This window comes from Simochromis diagramma, unplaced genomic scaffold (assembly GCF_900408965.1).
Source record: "Simochromis diagramma unplaced genomic scaffold, fSimDia1.1 OVJJ01000293.1, whole genome shotgun sequence".
Lineage (NCBI taxonomy): Eukaryota > Metazoa > Chordata > Actinopteri > Cichliformes > Cichlidae > Simochromis > Simochromis diagramma.
In genome coordinates, this window is record NW_024386801.1 from 6449946 (window position 1) to 6469688 (window position 19743).

The window sequence follows — 19743 nt, forward strand, 5'->3', positions numbered from 1 at the left end:
TGTAGTGAGAATCAGTTAATAAAATAAAATACTGCAAGTTGCAGCACTGATGTAAGATTAACATGTGAGCCGGAGTGTTCTGAAACGTTATATTTGGTCTGCAGTCCAGGCCATCCGTCAGCTCTTTGTTACTTCGAAAACATGGCTTGAAAAATTTCTCTTCTACGACGTAATTCGATAAAAACCGATCTCTTTACCCGTCGGCTTCCCGTGGCTGTCATGCGACCGGCTATTGCAGTTTATAATACAACAGCTTCTTGTCATTCTTTGTGTTTCTTTTTATCGCTGTGTGACTGTTTTCATCTACGTGCACTAGTAGCGCTTGGCCCTCGTACCCAGAATCCTTTGCGGTTTGACGTCACATTTTCAATGACGCGTGACTGGAGGTCCCACGAAAATCCAGAAGCAGATTTGCGTCGCAAAAACGCTCCAGTCGCGTGTCCAAATTATTTTTTGAAAACAGCACAGCTGTGTTAAATTTGGAAACATTGGACACTAGCAATCAGTAGTTTTCTGATGAGGCAGCAGGCTCTCCAGGGCAGAAACAATGTTCTTATTTTTCTCCTCCTTCTCCTTGAGGCGCTTCCACTTTAAACGGTGTCCTTTTTATTCCTATCTCTATAAATAGTTATATTTTATATATTTTAGTGATGGGATTTCCGGCTCTTTCGGCTCCGAACTGGCTCTTCAGGTTGTTTTGTTGCTTTAATTAATTTATTATTAACAATAATATAAAATTATGCACAAAAGGAATTACTATTATTTAAAAAATGGTTTTATTTATATATGTTTATATATAAATATATGCGGTGGCCCCTAGAGACAAAACACGTACAAACTCCAAAACACATTTCTAGCATAAGTGATCTAGGTAGCTCTGAACTTCCAAAACAGAGCTACCTAGATCACTTAAATTACACAATTGAAAGCATATGTGTATTGTTTGTGTATTTATACATAAGCATTCATATATAGTCAAAATAAAATAAAAAGTTCATTTACCTGTTATTACCACACACCAAATCCGGTTGTTGGTACTTGCTGGCTTGTGTAGCCACTAGGTAACAAAAGTTCAACACTGCCCCTAGCATCCTGGAGCACTTCTGTTGTCTTTTGTACGTGTTTTGGAGTTTGTACGTGCTTCAGGGTTCGTACGTGATTTGACGTTTGTATGTGCTTTGTCTGTAGGGGCCACCGTAAATATACTTTTGTTTATTCACTCCACATGAAATGCAATAAATAAATCATATAATACAAAAATCAACTACTCACATTTCAACTTTTAACTATTTAAATTTTCAGCTTTTTCCTTTTACAAATTTAAAGTGAAACAACACAAAACACTGCAAACCACAACACAATTAAATATAAATTATAATATGAAAACAAAAAGAACATGCATATTGTCTTTCATGTGGACCTGCCGTACTGATACATGTGAGACTTCAACAGAATTAGGAACATCACAGCAGATGCCTTTGTGTCAAAGTAACTGAGAATAAAACAGAAAAACATGAAGGAGATTTTTCTGCCTGGATTTTTATAGCAGATAACCTTAAAAATATTCTGCAATGTTCTGCATAATTTTAAAAAGTTTAAATTTCTTCAGTATTGAACAGCAGAAAAAAATAGGCTTTCTTGTCCGAGGTCATATAAGTGAAAAAAAGAAAAAGAAAAAAAGACAGCGGCCAACAGCGCTGTAAACAACGGTAGACTGTTGGGTAATAAGTGAATGAATAATGCAGAAAATTGAGATTTGAGACAGAAAACTGTTCTTGAAGCAGCAGAGAGAGAGACAGAGAGCTGTGCATGAAGTGTAATTTTTAATAGTCGTGGAAGCAAAACAGCAAAACTCAGAGGCAAAACTCATGAAGACATTGAGCAAATGTGAAGCGCAGTTTGCTGCTTCTTTTGCTGCTGGCTCAGTGAATTTTGGTTGGAGAGAGACAAAACCTGCAGCTCAGAATCAGCGCAAAATGACGTAAACACAGAGCGGACCCGACATGGCGTGTCCGTGTACGGGCCGTTGGGTGAGAAAGCCGAGAAAGAGAAAGCGGATTCTGATGCGTCGAGTCCGCTCTGTGTTTACGTCTTTGTGTGGAGTCCGTGTACCTGCTCTCATTTGCTGTTTGTTGGTTGTTGAAATAGTTTTGTGAGCTTTAATCTGAGAATCTGGCGTTTCTGGCAAAACACAGTTCTATTTAAAAGTCAATTCAGGATTTAATGAATCGATAATGCTTTATTCAAGCTACTCACTTCCCTCTTCCACCTGCACTTTCAACTGGACCACGGCCAATCAGAGAGGTCCCGCCCCTTACTATCTCTAATTGGTTTAGTCCATGATAGGGGCATAATGTGTGTCTGTTGTTGACCACATGGAAGGTTGCAGTTGTTTTTTTTTACCCGAACAATTGGTCGCATTCTAGAGCCCTGCTCTATTGAAATAAGAAAACAACCCAAACTAACTGACAGAATTAACCCATCACTAAAACAACCCCAAAAATCTTAATCAGAGAAACGTTTTGCTTATTAATCTATCAATATGTTGTGGCGATTAGAACTTCAGGGACACAAAAGTTTTGCCCTACTCTTGGCTTAATTAATACTTACATAGCCTGAAATCAGACTTAAAATCACTCTCTGTGTTCATTTTCCCCACATCATATTTCAGTGGCTTCAGGTTCTTGAGCGTCCTGACACTGAGGTCAACTGACATAATTTCACCTGCTAAATACACAGAAAATCTTGTTAAAAGCCATCAGAATTGTTGTCTGAAGACCAACAAGGATACCCAATGGATTTACTTTGCCAAATGGATCATCGTGGCATTGCCGTATCGGTCCATTTGATCGATCTTTGTTTTTATTATTTATTATATTTTATTTTCAGATGCTCAAGTCTCTCTAAAGCGTCCTTGAGATCTGCGTTCTCTTCCTTTTGCTTGTTTCTCTCACGTTCAATTGAACGTGAACTTTGCTTGATACTCAAGATTTTGTAAACGTTTCTTGAGATTTGCGTTCTCTGTTTTTAACTTGTTTATCTCAGCAGCAATGCTGCTGTTCTCCTTAAGGAGATATCCTTCTTTTTCGTGAAAGTAACGGCACATCCTCTGAATGGTGCTAACCTGCTCCTGCATTTTAGCCTATAAGCTCTCCTTTTTTATTGTTTTATGGTGAGCTTCTCCCAATTGCTGCTCAAGTCTCTCTTTTTTTTTCTTCTTTTTTTGGCCTGTCCCATTTGGTTCTTTAGCCATCAGAATTGTTGTCTGAAGACCAACAAGGATACCCAATGGATTTACTTTGCCAAATGGATCATCGTGGCATTGCCGTATCGGTCCATTTGATCGATCTTTGTTTTTATTATTTATTATATTTTATTTTCAGATGCTCAAGTCTCTCTAAAGCGTCCTTGAGATCTGCGTTCTCTTCCTTTTGCTTGTTCCTCTCACGTTCAATCTGAGACAACTCGGCAACAATGCTGCTGTTCTGCTCAAGGAGAGATTCTTCCATTCCCAGAAAGTCATGGTGCATCGTCTGAATGGTGTTCACCTGTTCCTGCAATTTGGCCTCCAGAGATTCCACCTGTGACTGTTTTTCGACCTGAGCCTGTCTCACATGACATTGGAGATTGCATATTTCTTGTACCTGTTCAACTATCAGTTTCTGGTTTTGCACTATTTCCCTATTCTGTTTTTCTATTATCTCATTTTTTGTTGTTGTTTCAATATGAGCTTTTTCCACTTGGTACTCAAGAGTCTCTAAAGGTTTCTTGAGTTTTGCATTCTCTTTCTTTTGTTCGTTTCTCTCACTTTCGATAAGTGACAACTGAGCAGCAATGCTGCTGTTCTGTCTAAGGAGATATTCTTCCTTTTCCAGACAGTCACGGTGCATCATTTGAACGGTGTTAACCTGTTCCTGCAATTTATCTACCAGAGATTCCACCTGTGACTGTTTTTCATCCAGAGCCTGTCTCACCCGACGCTGAAGAGTACATATTTCTTTTTTCAGCTCAACTATCTGTTCAGTCTTGTGATCTATTTCTCTATTCTGTTTTTCTATTATCTCTTCTTTTTTTGTTATTTTATGGTGAGCTTCTCCCACTTGGTGCTCAAGTCTCTCTAACGCTTCCTTGAGATCTGCGTTCTCTTTCTTTTGTTCGTTTCTCTCACTTTCAATAAGTGACAACTGAGCAGCAATGCTGCTGTTCTCCTTAATGAAAACATTCTTGGCAAATGCTTTTGCTTTCGTCCATCTTGCGCCGGTCCAAGAATTTCACCTCTAGCGGCACAATACGAATGCCCCCGGCCATCCCTCTTAATCATGGCCCCAGTTCAGAGAGAAAACCCACAAAATAGAACCGGAGTCCTATTCCATTATTCCTAGACAACTGAGCAGCAATGCTGCTGTTCTGCTCAAGGAGAGATTCTGCCTTTTCCTGAAAGTCACGGTGCATCCTCTGAATGGTTTTAACCTGTTCCTGCATTTTAGCCTCCAGAGATTCCACCTGTGCAATCCCTGTTAAGCTTTGAAAAGCCCCAGTAAGCTGCAGGTATTATAAGGCCTACTGCGGCAACACCTAAACCTATTTTAAGTAGGCGTTTGGCACCATGAACCACTAGTCGGAACCACGTCAGGAGGCTGTTCTGAGACAGGAGAATCAAGCTCTTCAGGTTCAGGAGCAAGATTGTCCAGCTGCAGAGGTTCACCAGTGATCTTGTGAACAGCAGCTAATACTTTTTCTTCCTCCTCCCTTCTCAGCTCATCCTTAAGATTTTCAATGATCTCTCTTTTCATTTTTAGATGTTCATAAATTTCATCTATGAGATCTTGTTTATGAACAAGTTTGAAATTCTGCTTTTTGACTTCTTCTTCCAGCCAAAATATTTGCAGTGTCAGACTTCCTGTCGTCTTTGCTTGATACTCAAGATTTTGTAAACGTTTCTTGAGATTTACGTTCTCTGTTTTTAACTTGTTTATCTCAGCAGCAATGCTGCTGTTCTCCTTAAGGAGATATTCTTCTTTTTCTTGAAAGTCACGGCACATCCTCTGAATGGTGCTAACCTGCTCCTGCATTTTAGCCTCCAGAGATTCCACCTGTGACTGCTTTTCATTCAGACATTTTCGAAAATGTCTGGAAGATCTTGGAAGAGAACAAGACAACATGTTCTTTAACCCTCTGGGCTCTAATGCTGGCCATTTGTGTCCACTTTCTTTTTTTGTGCCATGTGTCACGCAAAAACATGACAATGATCTCTTAGAAATTTTTAGATATCTAAATTTTGTTCATTTGGAGTTAAAGCAGACTTGTAAATATCCAAAGTAACCCTTTGGGTCTTAAAAAAGATGCTTCACCACCATGTATTAAAACAAATACACACACACACACACACACACCCCATTTGATTCCTCTTCATTTACCAGGGACACTGTTCTGTAATTCTGCCTGGTTACTGGTTTGGGCTTAGATGCAGCAGGGTATGCATTGCATAATGATGAAGTCTAAATTAACAGTTCATGTGACTTCCATGCAAGTTCAAGATCCTTCTTCAAATGCCTGTGTAGATGTGTTAAATGTTCAGGATATAGCAGATGTGTTGTAAATGTTCATTTTTATGCAGTCAAATGGGAAAAAGTGGTCAAAATAGTTTATATTTGTCGTTGAAAAGAGTTTGTGCAATACTGCAGAATGTTATCTAGCACAATTTTGTAAAATACATATTTTTCTTCCATACAATTGCGTTTTTAGATATTTTTAGAAAAATGAAAGTATTAATTACATTTGAGCAAACTTAATTATTTATATTAAAAAATCAATATAGTAATGAGTAGCAGTGATAAATACAATGTGTATGTAGGTTAAGTTCATTGCTAATAAAAATGAAGTGTAAGATGTTTAACTACATTGCTGTCTGTATTATTGATGAAGTCCTAAATTATCACCTTTAAAGTAGTTGTGCTAATAACATCATGTGCAGTAAGACAAGCATGGAGAAAAGCTCTGACTGGGAAAGGCTGTGAACAAATGACATAGAATAGAATAATCCTTTAAATGTCCCACAAGGGGAAATTTGGATGTAACGGCAGCAAGAAAGACACATGTATGAACAAACGGTACACAAGACAGAACTGAAACATACAGTTTTTACATATTTACATCAAGGAAAATGGTTACCAAAAATAGTACTGTACTGTTATTAAATAAAATGAAATTAGATACAAATAAGAGGCAAACCCAATTTGTAGTGAGAATCAGTTAATAAAATAAAATACTGCAAGTTGCAGCACTGATGTAAGATTAACATGTGAGCCGGAGTGTTCTGAAACGTTATATTTGGTCTGCAGTCCAGGCCATCCGTCAGCTCTTTGTTACTTCGAAAACATGGCTTGAAAAATTTCTCTTCTACGACGTAATTCGATAAAAACCGATCTCTTTACCCGTCGGCTTCCCGTGGCTGTCATGCGACCGGCTATTGCAGTTTATAATACAACAGCTTCTTGTCATTCTTTGTGTTTCTTTTTATCGCTGTGTGACTGTTTTCATCTACGTGCACTAGTAGCGCTTGCCCCTCGTACCCAGAATCCTTTGCGGTTTGACGTCACATTTTCAATGACGCGTGACTGGAGGTCCCACGAAAATCCAGAAGCAGATTTGCGTCGCAAAAACGCTCCAGTCGCGTGTCCAAATTATTTTTTGAAAACAGCACAGCTGTGTTAAATTTGGAAACATTGGACACTAGCAATCAGTAGTTTTCTGATGAGGCAGCAGGCTCTCCAGGGCAGAAACAATGTTCTTATTTTTCTCCTCCTTCTCCTTGAGGCGCTTCCACTTTAAACGGTGTCCTTTTTATTCCTATCTCTCTATAAATAGTTATATTTTATATATTTTAGTGATGGGATTTCCGGCTCTTTCGGCTCCGAACTGGCTCTTCAGGTTGTTTTGTTGCTTTAATTAATTTATTATTAACAATAATATAAAATTATGCACAAAAGGAATTACTATTATTTAAAAAATGGTTTTATTTATATATGTTTATATATAAATATATGCGGTGGCCCCTAGAGACAAAACACGTACAAACTCCAAAACACATTTCTAGCATAAGTGATCTAGGTAGCTCTGAACTTCCAAAACAGAGCTACCTAGATCACTTAAATTACACAATTGAAAGCATATGTGTATTGTTTGTGTATTTATACATAAGCATTCATATATAGTCAAAATAAAATAAAAAGTTCATTTACCTGTTATTACCACACACCAAATCCGGTTGTTGGTACTTGCTGGCTTGTGTAGCCACTAGGTAACAAAAGTTCAACACTGCCCCTAGCATCCTGGAGCACTTCTGTTGTCTTTTGTACGTGTTTTGGAGTTTGTACGTGCTTCAGGGTTCGTACGTGATTTGACGTTTGTATGTGCTTTGTCTGTAGGGGCCACCGTAAATATACTTTTGTTTATTCACTCCACATGAAATGCAATAAATAAATCATATAATACAAAAATCAACTACTCACATTTCAACTTTTAACTATTTAAATTTTCAGCTTTTTCCTTTTACAAATTTAAAGTGAAACAACACAAAACACTGCAAACCACAACACAATTAAATATAAATTATAATATGAAAACAAAAAGAACATGCATATTGTCTTTCATGTGGACCTGCCGTACTGATACATGTGAGACTTCAACAGAATTAGGAACATCACAGCAGATGCCTTTGTGTCAAAGTAACTGAGAATAAAACAGAAAAACATGAAGGAGATTTTTCTGCCTGGATTTTTATAGCAGATAACCTTAAAAATATTCTGCAATGTTCTGCATAATTTTAAAAAGTTTAAATTTCTTCAGTATTGAACAGCAGAAAAAAATAGGCTTTCTTGTCCGAGGTCATATAAGTGAAAAAAAGAAAAAGAAAAAAAGACAGCGGCCAACAGCGCTGTAAACAACGGTAGACTGTTGGGTAATAAGTGAATGAATAATGCAGAAAATTGAGATTTGAGACAGAAAACTGTTCTTGAAGCAGCAGAGAGAGAGACAGAGAGCTGTGCATGAAGTGTAATTTTTAATAGTCGTGGAAGCAAAACAGCAAAACTCAGAGGCAAAACTCATGAAGACATTGAGCAAATGTGAAGCGCAGTTTGCTGCTTCTTTTGCTGCTGGCTCAGTGAATTTTGGTTGGAGAGAGACAAAACCTGCAGCTCAGAATCAGCGCAAAATGACGTAAACACAGAGCGGACCCGACATGGCGTGTCCGTGTACGGGCCGTTGGGTGAGAAAGCCGAGAAAGAGAAAGCGGATTCTGATGCGTCGAGTCCGCTCTGTGTTTACGTCTTTGTGTGGAGTCCGTGTACCTGCTCTCATTTGCTGTTTGTTGGTTGTTGAAATAGTTTTGTGAGCTTTAATCTGAGAATCTGGCGTTTCTGGCAAAACACAGTTCTATTTAAAAGTCAATTCAGGATTTAATGAATCGATAATGCTTTATTCAAGCTACTCACTTCCCTCTTCCACCTGCACTTTCAACTGGACCACGGCCAATCAGAGAGGTCCCGCCCCTTACTATCTCTAATTGGTTTAGTCCATGATAGGGGCATAATGTGTGTCTGTTGTTGACCACATGGAAGGTTGCAGTTGTTTTTTTTTACCCGAACAATTGGTCGCATTCTAGAGCCCTGCTCTATTGAAATAAGAAAACAACCCAAACTAACTGACAGAATTAACCCATCACTAAAACAACCCCAAAAATCTTAATCAGAGAAACGTTTTGCTTATTAATCTATCAATATGTTGTGGCGATTAGAACTTCAGGGACACAAAAGTTTTGCCCTACTCTTGGCTTAATTAATACTTACATAGCCTGAAATCAGACTTAAAATCACTCTCTGTGTTCATTTTCCCCACATCATATTTCAGTGGCTTCAGGTTCTTGAGCGTCCTGACACTGAGGTCAACTGACATAATTTCACCTGCTAAATACACAGAAAATCTTGTTAAAAGCCATCAGAATTGTTGTCTGAAGACCAACAAGGATACCCAATGGATTTACTTTGCCAAATGGATCATCGTGGCATTGCCGTATCGGTCCATTTGATCGATCTTTGTTTTTATTATTTATTATATTTTATTTTCAGATGCTCAAGTCTCTCTAAAGCGTCCTTGAGATCTGCGTTCTCTTCCTTTTGCTTGTTTCTCTCACGTTCAATTGAACGTGAACTTTGCTTGATACTCAAGATTTTGTAAACGTTTCTTGAGATTTGCGTTCTCTGTTTTTAACTTGTTTATCTCAGCAGCAATGCTGCTGTTCTCCTTAAGGAGATATCCTTCTTTTTCGTGAAAGTAACGGCACATCCTCTGAATGGTGCTAACCTGCTCCTGCATTTTAGCCTATAAGCTCTCCTTTTTTATTGTTTTATGGTGAGCTTCTCCCAATTGCTGCTCAAGTCTCTCTTTTTTTTTCTTCTTTTTTTGGCCTGTCCCATTTGGTTCTTTAGCCATCAGAATTGTTGTCTGAAGACCAACAAGGATACCCAATGGATTTACTTTGCCAAATGGATCATCGTGGCATTGCCGTATCGGTCCATTTGATCGATCTTTGTTTTTATTATTTATTATATTTTATTTTCAGATGCTCAAGTCTCTCTAAAGCGTCCTTGAGATCTGCGTTCTCTTCCTTTTGCTTGTTCCTCTCACGTTCAATCTGAGACAACTCGGCAACAATGCTGCTGTTCTGCTCAAGGAGAGATTCTTCCATTCCCAGAAAGTCATGGTGCATCGTCTGAATGGTGTTCACCTGTTCCTGCAATTTGGCCTCCAGAGATTCCACCTGTGACTGTTTTTCGACCTGAGCCTGTCTCACATGACATTGGAGATTGCATATTTCTTGTACCTGTTCAACTATCAGTTTCTGGTTTTGCACTATTTCCCTATTCTGTTTTTCTATTATCTCATTTTTTGTTGTTGTTTCAATATGAGCTTTTTCCACTTGGTACTCAAGAGTCTCTAAAGGTTTCTTGAGTTTTGCATTCTCTTTCTTTTGTTCGTTTCTCTCACTTTCGATAAGTGACAACTGAGCAGCAATGCTGCTGTTCTGTCTAAGGAGATATTCTTCCTTTTCCAGACAGTCACGGTGCATCATTTGAACGGTGTTAACCTGTTCCTGCAATTTATCTACCAGAGATTCCACCTGTGACTGTTTTTCATCCAGAGCCTGTCTCACCCGACGCTGAAGAGTACATATTTCTTTTTTCAGCTCAACTATCTGTTCAGTCTTGTGATCTATTTCTCTATTCTGTTTTTCTATTATCTCTTCTTTTTTTGTTATTTTATGGTGAGCTTCTCCCACTTGGAGCTCAAGTCTTTCTAACGCTTCCTTGAGATCTGCGTTCTCTTTCTTTTGTTCGTTTCTCTCACTTTCAATAAGTGACAACTGAGCAGCAATGCTGCTGTTCTCCTTAATGAAAACATTCTTGGCAAATGCTTTTGCATCCTGGAGCACTTCTGTTGTCTTTTGTACGTGTTTTGGAGTTTGTACGTGCTTCAGGGTTTGTATGTGCTTCAGGGTTCGTACGTGATTTGAAGTTTGTATGTGCTTTGTCTGTAGGGGCCACCGTAAATATACTTTTGTTTATTCACTCCACATGAAATGCAATAAATAAATCATATAATACAAAAATCAACTACTCACATTTCAACTTTTAACTATTTAAATTTTCAGCTTTTTCCTTTTACAAATTTAAAGTGAAACAACACAAAACACTGCAAACCACAACACAATTAAATATAAATTATAATATGAAAACAAAAAGAACATGCATATTCTCTGTCATATGGACCTGCATGAATAAACTTCCTGAATCGTTTATCATCTGCAACTGAAAATAGTTGTGGATGATTACCATCCGATCGTTCAGTCTGACGTCACTAGCCGTGTCTGGGCCTAAACTCTGCTGCAGGTCCATATATCAAATGATCACTGTGGCATTACTGAGAGTTAAAACACTGTCTTAAGTCTTTCATCTTTAATAAAATTATCAGCGTTCTGCTCTACCAGGTGTAACAACTGAGTTTAACATCCAGGCATCCATGAAAACGGAATTTATGACATTTAACGGAGTTAGAAGTTAGCAGGAAGTTAGCTCGCTAGCTTCCATCTAAATACCATATAGCATGTCCTGACTGCGGCAGTTTGGAAACAAATTAAAACGTACAGCTTTCTTATCACTTCCAACATAAATGAAGACAGAAAACTAAACAGCAGTGACGTTTGTAGGGTTACTGAAGTTTGGCTAGCTGGTATATAATGATGTGCTACGTGACCGCTAGCGACACAGCTATGTTAGCATAATATAAACAAGCTAACTTTTTTTCCCCACTCGATAAAAGTTAACGTGAGGGTTCTCAGTGGTCAGGAACAAATGTAATCGCATGGCAGGATGCTGTAAAAGGCCCAAACTTCAGCCAAGAGAACAACTGAGATAATCCATCCACAATACGAGGTTAGTCATTCATATACTGCTGCATGGGCTGTGCTGTAGTTACATCATAAGGTTTTAAAAACTGAGCTTAAATAAATGATTAGCGGTAATAAAATCCGAGGGAGGTCAACGGTTGGAGGAGTTGGCCGTCCGACTGCGGTCTGGAGTGTGGGGCCTCCCTGCGGTCTGCCTCTCCCCACCGCAGGGAAAAGGGTAACACCACCTGGGTCTGGGTGCAGTTCCCCCCTCCAGGGGCAAGGGTACCTAGACCCGGTTCGTAGAGTACGCTTGGGGAGTGTGATCGTGTGTACAGCGTCTCTTTATGTCTGTCTCCACGTTGGTTGAGTGTGGAGTAAGTGCATATGAGAGCATGAGGGTGGGAATGGATGTTTGTATCTGTGTGTGCCTGTATGTCTGTGTCTATATGTCAGGTTGGGTATCAGACGCCACCTCTCTGGGGACATCTCAGGCCCTCCAAGGTTTGGAGGCCTATCTCCCCCCACCACCACTTCCCCTGCCAGTGGCGGACTCCCTCAGACATCGGTGCGTTGGTGGTTCTTTGTGTCTGGGGATGGGCGTCCAGGTACACACCGGCTCACTCCTTGGCGGCCGCTTATTGGAGCCTGGGGCTCGCTCGGGCCACTTCGGAGGTGGGGGTGCCCCCGGCCTCTCGGCCTGGGGCTCAGTCACTCAGGCACAGCTGGCTGCCGGCGGAGCTCACGCGCGCGTCACTGCAACTCCCCCTGGCTTCTGCTCCGCGGCTGCTGAATGAGCCCTCATCTGGGACTCTCCTCAGCTCTTTCTGGGACAGTGGCGCGGCTGCCCCTCTGTTGGTCTTCCTTGGTCTCTTGTGTTCTGAGGGCCTCTGGATGTCTGGAGTTTTGATCTTGTCATAAGATTTTTAACATATATAAGTTTATTTACTACTGTTTACTATAAGCTCATATTGATGTGTTCATATATTTCACAAATATGCTGTGCTTTTTCACTTTTGTGCACACTGACATTTTAACTCTGTATGTTGATGAAGGCCAGAGACAGCGACCTAACCACAAGAGATTAAATCTCTAACAGCAGTTCCCGAAATTAGACTACACTCATATGACCCCACACACACACGTACACACACTCAGTCACAGGAAGTTATTCGCAAGAACATGTATTAAAGGAATATGAAGGTATTTGCATACGCGATGTGTCTTATAAATAAAGAGCTATCGCCTGCACTCGGTGTGAGTGTCTCCTAGAGCCGCTCACCCGTGCACGTTGCTATTTTAACAGAACTTGTCTGAGTGTCATTATTTCACCTGAATAATGTCTTGTTAATAAATAAAGTTAACCACGGACATTTAATTGGTCCTCCGAGCCGGAGAGATTGAATAATTGAGTGATTTTAACCGATTTTCATGCTCCAACAGAGTGACCTTGTCGTTTCCTGAGATCGTGGAGGGCCCGCGTTGAAGTCTGTCGACATGGAGGAGTAAAGACCAACAACGTAAATTCGAGGTTGGCCAACGTTCTTAGTAAGAGGTCCACGGTCCTGGGGAACGAGAAGGACATTCTGACCGGCGATTTGTCTACGAAAATACAGGTGAATATTAACACTCAAAAACACTTTTGCGTAAAATTATCGGTGTTTAGGGTGACACTGTTCCAAGAAAACTCGTCCTACGGGGACTGGCAGTTTTAAGAGTCGCTTGTAAGACGAAACTGGCAGTGTAATAGACACTCGTTTCGCAGTTAAAAAAAGCTGGAAGTCTAAATTTACTAGAAGGTAAATAAGTGTACGGAAAGTGTCAACTAACATAGGATAGAAATTGCGCGAACTGTTTGAATAAATGTATTGAGAGAATGAGTGATTTTTAAAGGGACTTTAGGACCCTACACCATTCTCACTGTTTTTCCTGTGATAACTTACGTACTGGTGAGAGAGAAAAGGTTGTGTTTCATCACATAAAACTGAGACCGCCCCTGACAATAGGACAGGGGTCGAAGGGCGTCTTAGTAACCTCTCTCGACTCTCGTGCCAGAGACAGTTTCACAGTTCTGTGAATAATTTAATAAATTAAAATGGGTAATAAACAAACAAAGCCTGACCTAACAGCTGATGAACAGAGGTTAGAGAAAAAATGTCCAGGCGCAGGATTAATAAGCGCAAATCGTTGGAGAAATCCTAAAAAGCTAAATTGTCCAGCCTGGGAAGGGAAATGTAGTTCAGAACCAATAAAACATTTAGAAAAATGTTTAAAGGAAGAGGTCGATAAACATAAGCCAGGCAAGACAAAAACAAAACTCATGACTGAGTACATGAACTTTTTTCAGCCGTGGAAAAAGGAAGAACAAAGGCGTGCTGAAAATAGAAAGCAGAAACAGTCTAGACAGCAACTTGCATCTCAGGCCAGTAATAAACCACCAGTTCCACAGGTGGCCTGTTCACAACCACCACCATATCAGCCAGAACCCTCAGCCCCAGAGGCACCCACAACCACAAAAAACCCCCCAACAAATCCGTTCCTACCACCACAAGGCCCATATGCCTCAGCCAGACACCAATTGAATTTAATGTCTCGCGACGTCCCCACACACAAAGAGCAAGAAGAAATAGGGACAGATCCTTACAATAGGGACATGGGAGGAGTTCCAGACCCACCTGGCCCTTATGGCCTGTTCCCCCTCATAGCAAATCCAAATCACTCACGTAAAGTATCAACCACAACACAAACAATGCCTGAACTTGAGATACCAGACGAGTATCTAGACATTGCAGACAACACCTACACTGTCCGCGAAAGGACAAGGAGTCACCGGCACAGACCAAAATGTGCCTGCTCAGAAGAATGTAAACTAATGACATGTGTAACCTTATGCTTTCTTTTTGTTTTCACAGTGTTTTTATCGATCGCACTAGTGTGTTTAAATGCAGCATGTAATGATAACCCATGCAACCCCTACTGCCCAAAAGGCCACTCACCTGACGTAAACGGTACCGACATGTGCAACCAATGGAGAACCCAAAGCAAGAATGTACACCATTCAAAGCGATCCACACGCGCTGAAAAGTCACGTTTAGGTCCCCCAATTAGAATAGAATAGAATAGAATTCAACTTTATTGTCATTGCACATACACAGGTACAGGGCAACGAAATGCAGTTTGCATCCATCCAGAAGTGCTTTAGTGATATAGATATATTACAATATATATTAGCAATAATATAGATATGTGAGTATATTACAGAAATGGGTCTATTATGGTATGTTATAATGTACACGGTATGAAGTATGTTGTGAATATTCTATAACTATAAGTATGTACAGGCTGTAGTGAGTACAAGCTATGTACAGGCTATGAACAGGATATAAATATGAAAAACTATACAGAATATGAAATAAATAACTTTACAGAATCTGAGATATACAGCTATACAGAAATGGGAACTATGCAAGTTGTAAACAGTTCAGTCCATGAGTTTAACGTGGGTCAGATGTCAGGAGGCAGAGTTGGTAATTCCTGGTCTGAAGCTGATACATGGTTTGACAATATGTTTGGAGGATGGTCAAAATTAGTTCAGACATTAATAGCTATCCTCTGTAGCGTTGTGTTAATGTTGGCTATTATTGTTTGCTGTATTATTCCATGTTTTAAAGCATTAATTGAGAGAGTGGCTTCGCGAACAGCCACCGGCATTTTTCTGACACACATGTATAACCCTGTTGTTACTGAAGAGTCCTTTGAACAAGAAGACATGTTGTAAAAATGAATAGTACCGTATTTACCGCACTATAAGGCTCACCAGATTATAAGGCGCACTGTTGAAGACTGGCTCTGTTTTCATACATAAGGCGCATCATATTATAAGACGCATTAAGACAAACAAAAAATAACTCGACCTTTATTAAGCTCATTCACAGTAACTCTTAACACTGTTAAGCTGTAACACATTAAATATTGAAAAATACACACTTTTTCCAGTACGGTACATTCAACTTCCACAATTCCCTCAAACTCTTCACCTTCCGTGTCCGAGTTACGGTAAACAGCTGGGCAATTTCGGCATCAAGCATGCCCGGATCCCTCTCACACCGGATTAAAAGGCGTTTAAAGTGCATTCAGCAGAATAAAACAATCGGATGAGTTAAAATTTAACCAACTCATTCACAGTAACTATTAACATTGTTAAGCTGTTAAACATCAAATATTGAACAATACACTTACATTTCCAGTTCATTCAACTTCCACAAATCCATCAAACTCTTCACCTTCAGTGTCTGAGTTAAACAGCTGGGCAATTTCGGCATCAAGCATGCCCGGATCCCTCTCATCATTATCCGAATCAGTCTCGTTGCTGTTACTTAGCTGTTCAGTGATTATTCCAGCCTTCGTGAAAGCTCGGACGACACTTGAGACTGATACCTTAGCCCAAGCAGCCACGATCCATTGGCAGATAGTGGCGTAACTCGCTCGGCGTTGCCTCCCTGTCTTGGTGAATGTGTGTTCGCCTTCTGTCATCCAATGCTCCCACGCAGCTCGTAATTTAACTTTGAACGACCTGTTGATACCAATATCTAGTGGTTGGAGTTCTTTGGTTAATCCACCCGGAATGACGGCAAGCTCCGAATTAGTTTGCTTCACTTGGGTTTTGACAGCCTCGGTGAGATGGGCGCGCATGGAGTCGTAGATCAAAAGAGACGGAGATTTGTGGAAAAAGCCATCCGGTCTCTTGACATAAACTTCCCTCAGCCACTCGCTCATTTTCTCTTCGTCCATCCAGCCCTTTGAGTTAGCCTTGACGATGACGCCGGCCGGAAACTTTTCTTTTGGCAAAGTCTTCCTCTTGAAAATGACCATGGGTGGTAGTTTCTGGCCATTAGCTTGGCAGCCCAGAACTACAGTGAAGGATGACTTCCCTGTGGTGCGTATAGATACCGTACTGGTCCCTGTTTTCTCGACAGTACGGTTCACGGGGATGTCAAAGGTGAGGGGGACCTCGTCCATGTTAGTGATGTGTTCTGGCCGGATCTTTCAGTGATCTTATTCTGGCAGTACGTGCGGAAAATGGCCAACTTTTCTTTGTAATCGTTTGGCAGTTGCTGTGAGACAGTAGTTCTTGTGCGGATTGAGAGATTATGCCTTTTCATAAAACGGAAGCACCAAGAATGTCCCCCTCGAAAGTCGTTGATCTGCATGTCACGTGCTACCGCTGTTGCCTTGAGTCGAATAGAGATTGTAGAGACACTTCTACCTGCTGTTCTCTGTTCAATAACCCACTGTTCAATTTTGTCCTCTAACTGCGGCCATCACGCCTTTTTCCCTCGGAAACTCCTTTTGGTCTTCTTTACTTGTTTTAGGTCATCTTTTTGCTTCCTCCACTTGCGCACCATGGACTCATTAATGCTGAATTGTCTGGCAGCTGCTCTATTTCCATTCTCTTCTGCATAACTAATTGCTCGAAGTTTAAAATCAGCTTCGTAAGCGTGTCTCTTCGCGGGTGCCATTTTGGAGTCGTTATACACACACAACACCGTAATGTTGTGTTGAAGCACAGTACGTATTACTCCGCGAGGCTCCTGGCAACGGTAACCGTAATGCTCCAAAAAGTGGCACTAAAAATCTTTTTTTGACAGATTTTTGAGCATAGTGTGCCACATAAAACCGGTTCGAGGTCAGTAAGCACAAACCAAAATTCATACATAAGGCACACCAGATTATAAGGCGCACTGTCGATTTTTGTGAAGATTTAAGGATTTTACGTGCGCCTTATAGTGCGGTAAATACGGTAGTTTCAGAACCGTGGGTACATGATAGCGCCTAACAGCTCCACATTCCCGGGAATGTAAAATAAAGATCATTTTTTGAATTGGACCACTTTGAGCCATGAGTCTTTCTTCGTCTCCAAAAGAATGCAAAGACCTGAATTTAATAATCTGCATCTGACAACAATATCAATATAACTCTTTGGAATTCTGTTTATGATCATCTGGAACTGAGAACATTTTGATACACAGACCATAATGTTCTAGACTTAGAAAAGGATATAGACCCAGAAAATAATTTCTTCTACAACATCAGCAATGACTGCTGCTACTTCACCGATGAACAGTTTAAACACACCATCAACACGGAAAACAAATGATCAATAATCCATTTTAATAGCAGCAGTCTGTATGCCAACTTCAACAATATAAAGCAATATCTAAATGAGTTGACAAATCCATTTGGAATTATTGCCATTTCTGAAACATGGATCAATGCTGAGAAAGGACTGGACTTTGGACTGGAAGGATATGATGTGAATTTTGAGATAAAATGATCATAATGCAACATTTTGTTTTATTATGCTGTTAGTGGTTTGTCTTTCAGTGAACCGTTTCCTAGCTGCACTTCCTCCCGGGCTGTAGAAGGTTTGCTATAGAAACTAATAGTGTCAGTTGAATTATGATCATGGTACAAAAATTCCCTTGTCAGAGGAAACTTTCAATAAATCTGACTTTTGTCCAACAAATTACTATTTTTCATCCATCTCACCCTATCTCTAGCATCCTCCCACATCACACCAACCCTCTGTCCTCCTTCATTCACAAACCTCCTCTGAGGTTGTCTTCTTTTACTCCTGCCTGGCAGCTCCATCTTCAACATCCTTTGACAATCCTTCCTCTGCACATGTACAAACAAGCTCAACTTTGCCTCTCTAACTTCAGACCACCAAAGCACCCAACCTGAGCTGTCTATTTACTTGTACTTGCTTATAATCCTGTTTCTCCAGGTCTCTGATAAACACTAATCATAGCATCTTTAAATCTGTAACCTACACACACACACACAAAGAGGTTATTCATACTTTCATAAGGTGAGAGGAAGAGTACACGCTGGACAGGTCATCAGTCTGTCCGCTGTGAGGCGGCACAAAATCTGAATGCTGCTGAGTTTAGACGTGTGAACTGCTGTGGCTCTAAATGACAGAACACTCATTAAACTTATGAGATGTGTTCTGCACAAGAGTCCTGGTTCAGTGGTGAGGTACACCCACCTCTGACCTCTGTACTGGTGATATATATCACGCCACTACAGTGTAACCTACTATAATAATGCTGTTGACATGTGGTCACTCTACAGGACATGCTCACATAGTTAACAAATATGCATGCTCCTGCTCAGAGGTAAACCAGGACAGCTACATTCCTGGGCAGAGTGAGACCATTAACCCTTTTCCAAAGAACTAAATTTAATCTAGGCCGTTAACTTTTAATTTTAGTATGTTGGTGAATTTTAAAGCACAGAGGCTTTCATTTCTGAGAAAACATTTTCTGCTGTTTGACAGCAGCTGTTTGAAAGCTCAGTACGCTCCCTTGTGTTCAGGGCATAGACCCCTGCCTTTCCCTAGATTTACATTTCACCTTACTTTTGCACAGCCTACTTTATCTACTCAATGAATATAGTGTCTACCCTTCTCTTATCCCCCTTTACACTGAAACAATACATGAGAAACATTTCACTGAGACTCTGGATGGGACCTGATATTAAATTGTATCAAGTATGTGTTGGTTTATAAGCTAAGTGGCATGAAAAATAAAAATTAAAACCACCTGAAGCTGCACCGCCTACCTGGAGGAGATTAGGAACCGGGAGACCTGGTGCCAGGAGAATAACCTCCTCCTAAACGTCAGCAAGACTAAGGAGCTGATCGTGGACTTCACTACAAAGCAGGCGAGGAATTACAAGCCCCTCATCATCAGTGGCACGCCAGTGGAGAGAGTGGACAGTTTCCGATACCTGGGTGTCCACATCACTCAAGACCTGTCATGGTCCTGTCACAGCACCAAGCAGGACGGACGAGATCTTCAAAGAGTGGTGCGCTCGGCCGAACGCATCATTCAATCAGAGCTCCCTGACCTGCTGTCCATCTACACCAAGCGGTGCAAGGCCAAAGCTAGGAAGATTATGATGGACCTCTCCCATCCCAACAATGGACTCTTCTCACTGTTGAGGTCTGGGAAGCGCTGGGAAGCAGAGAATGAGGAGGAGCTTCTTCCCCCAGGCTATTCGGGCCCTGAACCAGGTGTAGGACTGCAGGGAACTGCATACAGGGTGAGCCCTGGTTTGATATCAGTGGGCACACGAGATTGAAGAGCAGTCTCTCTTCAGTAGTGGGACCCACACGGTTTTCCTGTCATGAGGGATACACTCAGTTGCCAGCTCCTTGTTCTCAGAAAATGCTCCTATGTTCTTTTCCATCAGCTGGTCGGCCTCCACCTACATGCCCCCCAACCCCAATC

The 19743-nt window shown here is 40.7% G+C and overlaps 1 protein-coding gene and 1 long non-coding RNA gene across 2 annotated transcripts; both read left to right on the top strand.

Annotated features, from left to right (window-relative positions):
- Positions 1-3322: 3322 nt before the first annotated feature.
- LOC120729642 lies at positions 3323-19103 on the top strand. Its single transcript, XR_005694967.1, has 3 exons — positions 3323-4361; positions 12009-12014; positions 18325-19103. It is a non-coding gene; the product is annotated as an uncharacterized LOC120729642 (long non-coding RNA).
- On the top strand, positions 12717-15327 carry LOC120729638. Its single transcript, XM_040025383.1, has 2 exons — positions 12717-14550; positions 14971-15327. Exons 1-2 carry the CDS (start codon positions 13542-13544, stop codon positions 15222-15224), a joined length of 1263 nt encoding a protein of 420 aa, XP_039881317.1. The 5' UTR covers positions 12717-13541; the 3' UTR covers positions 15225-15327.
- Positions 19104-19743: the final 640 nt, after the last annotated feature.

Bases quoted from the DNA above. Each gene is read 5' to 3' on its own strand.
- LOC120729638 (XM_040025383.1), top strand. From the start codon at position 13,542: ATGGGTAATAAACAAACAAAGCCTGACCTAACAGCTGATGAACAGAGG. The intron at 14,551-14,970 runs TTAGAATAGAAT...CAGGAGGCAGAG, and splicing joins GTCACGTTTAGGTCCCCCAA to TTGGTAATTCCTGGTCTGAA.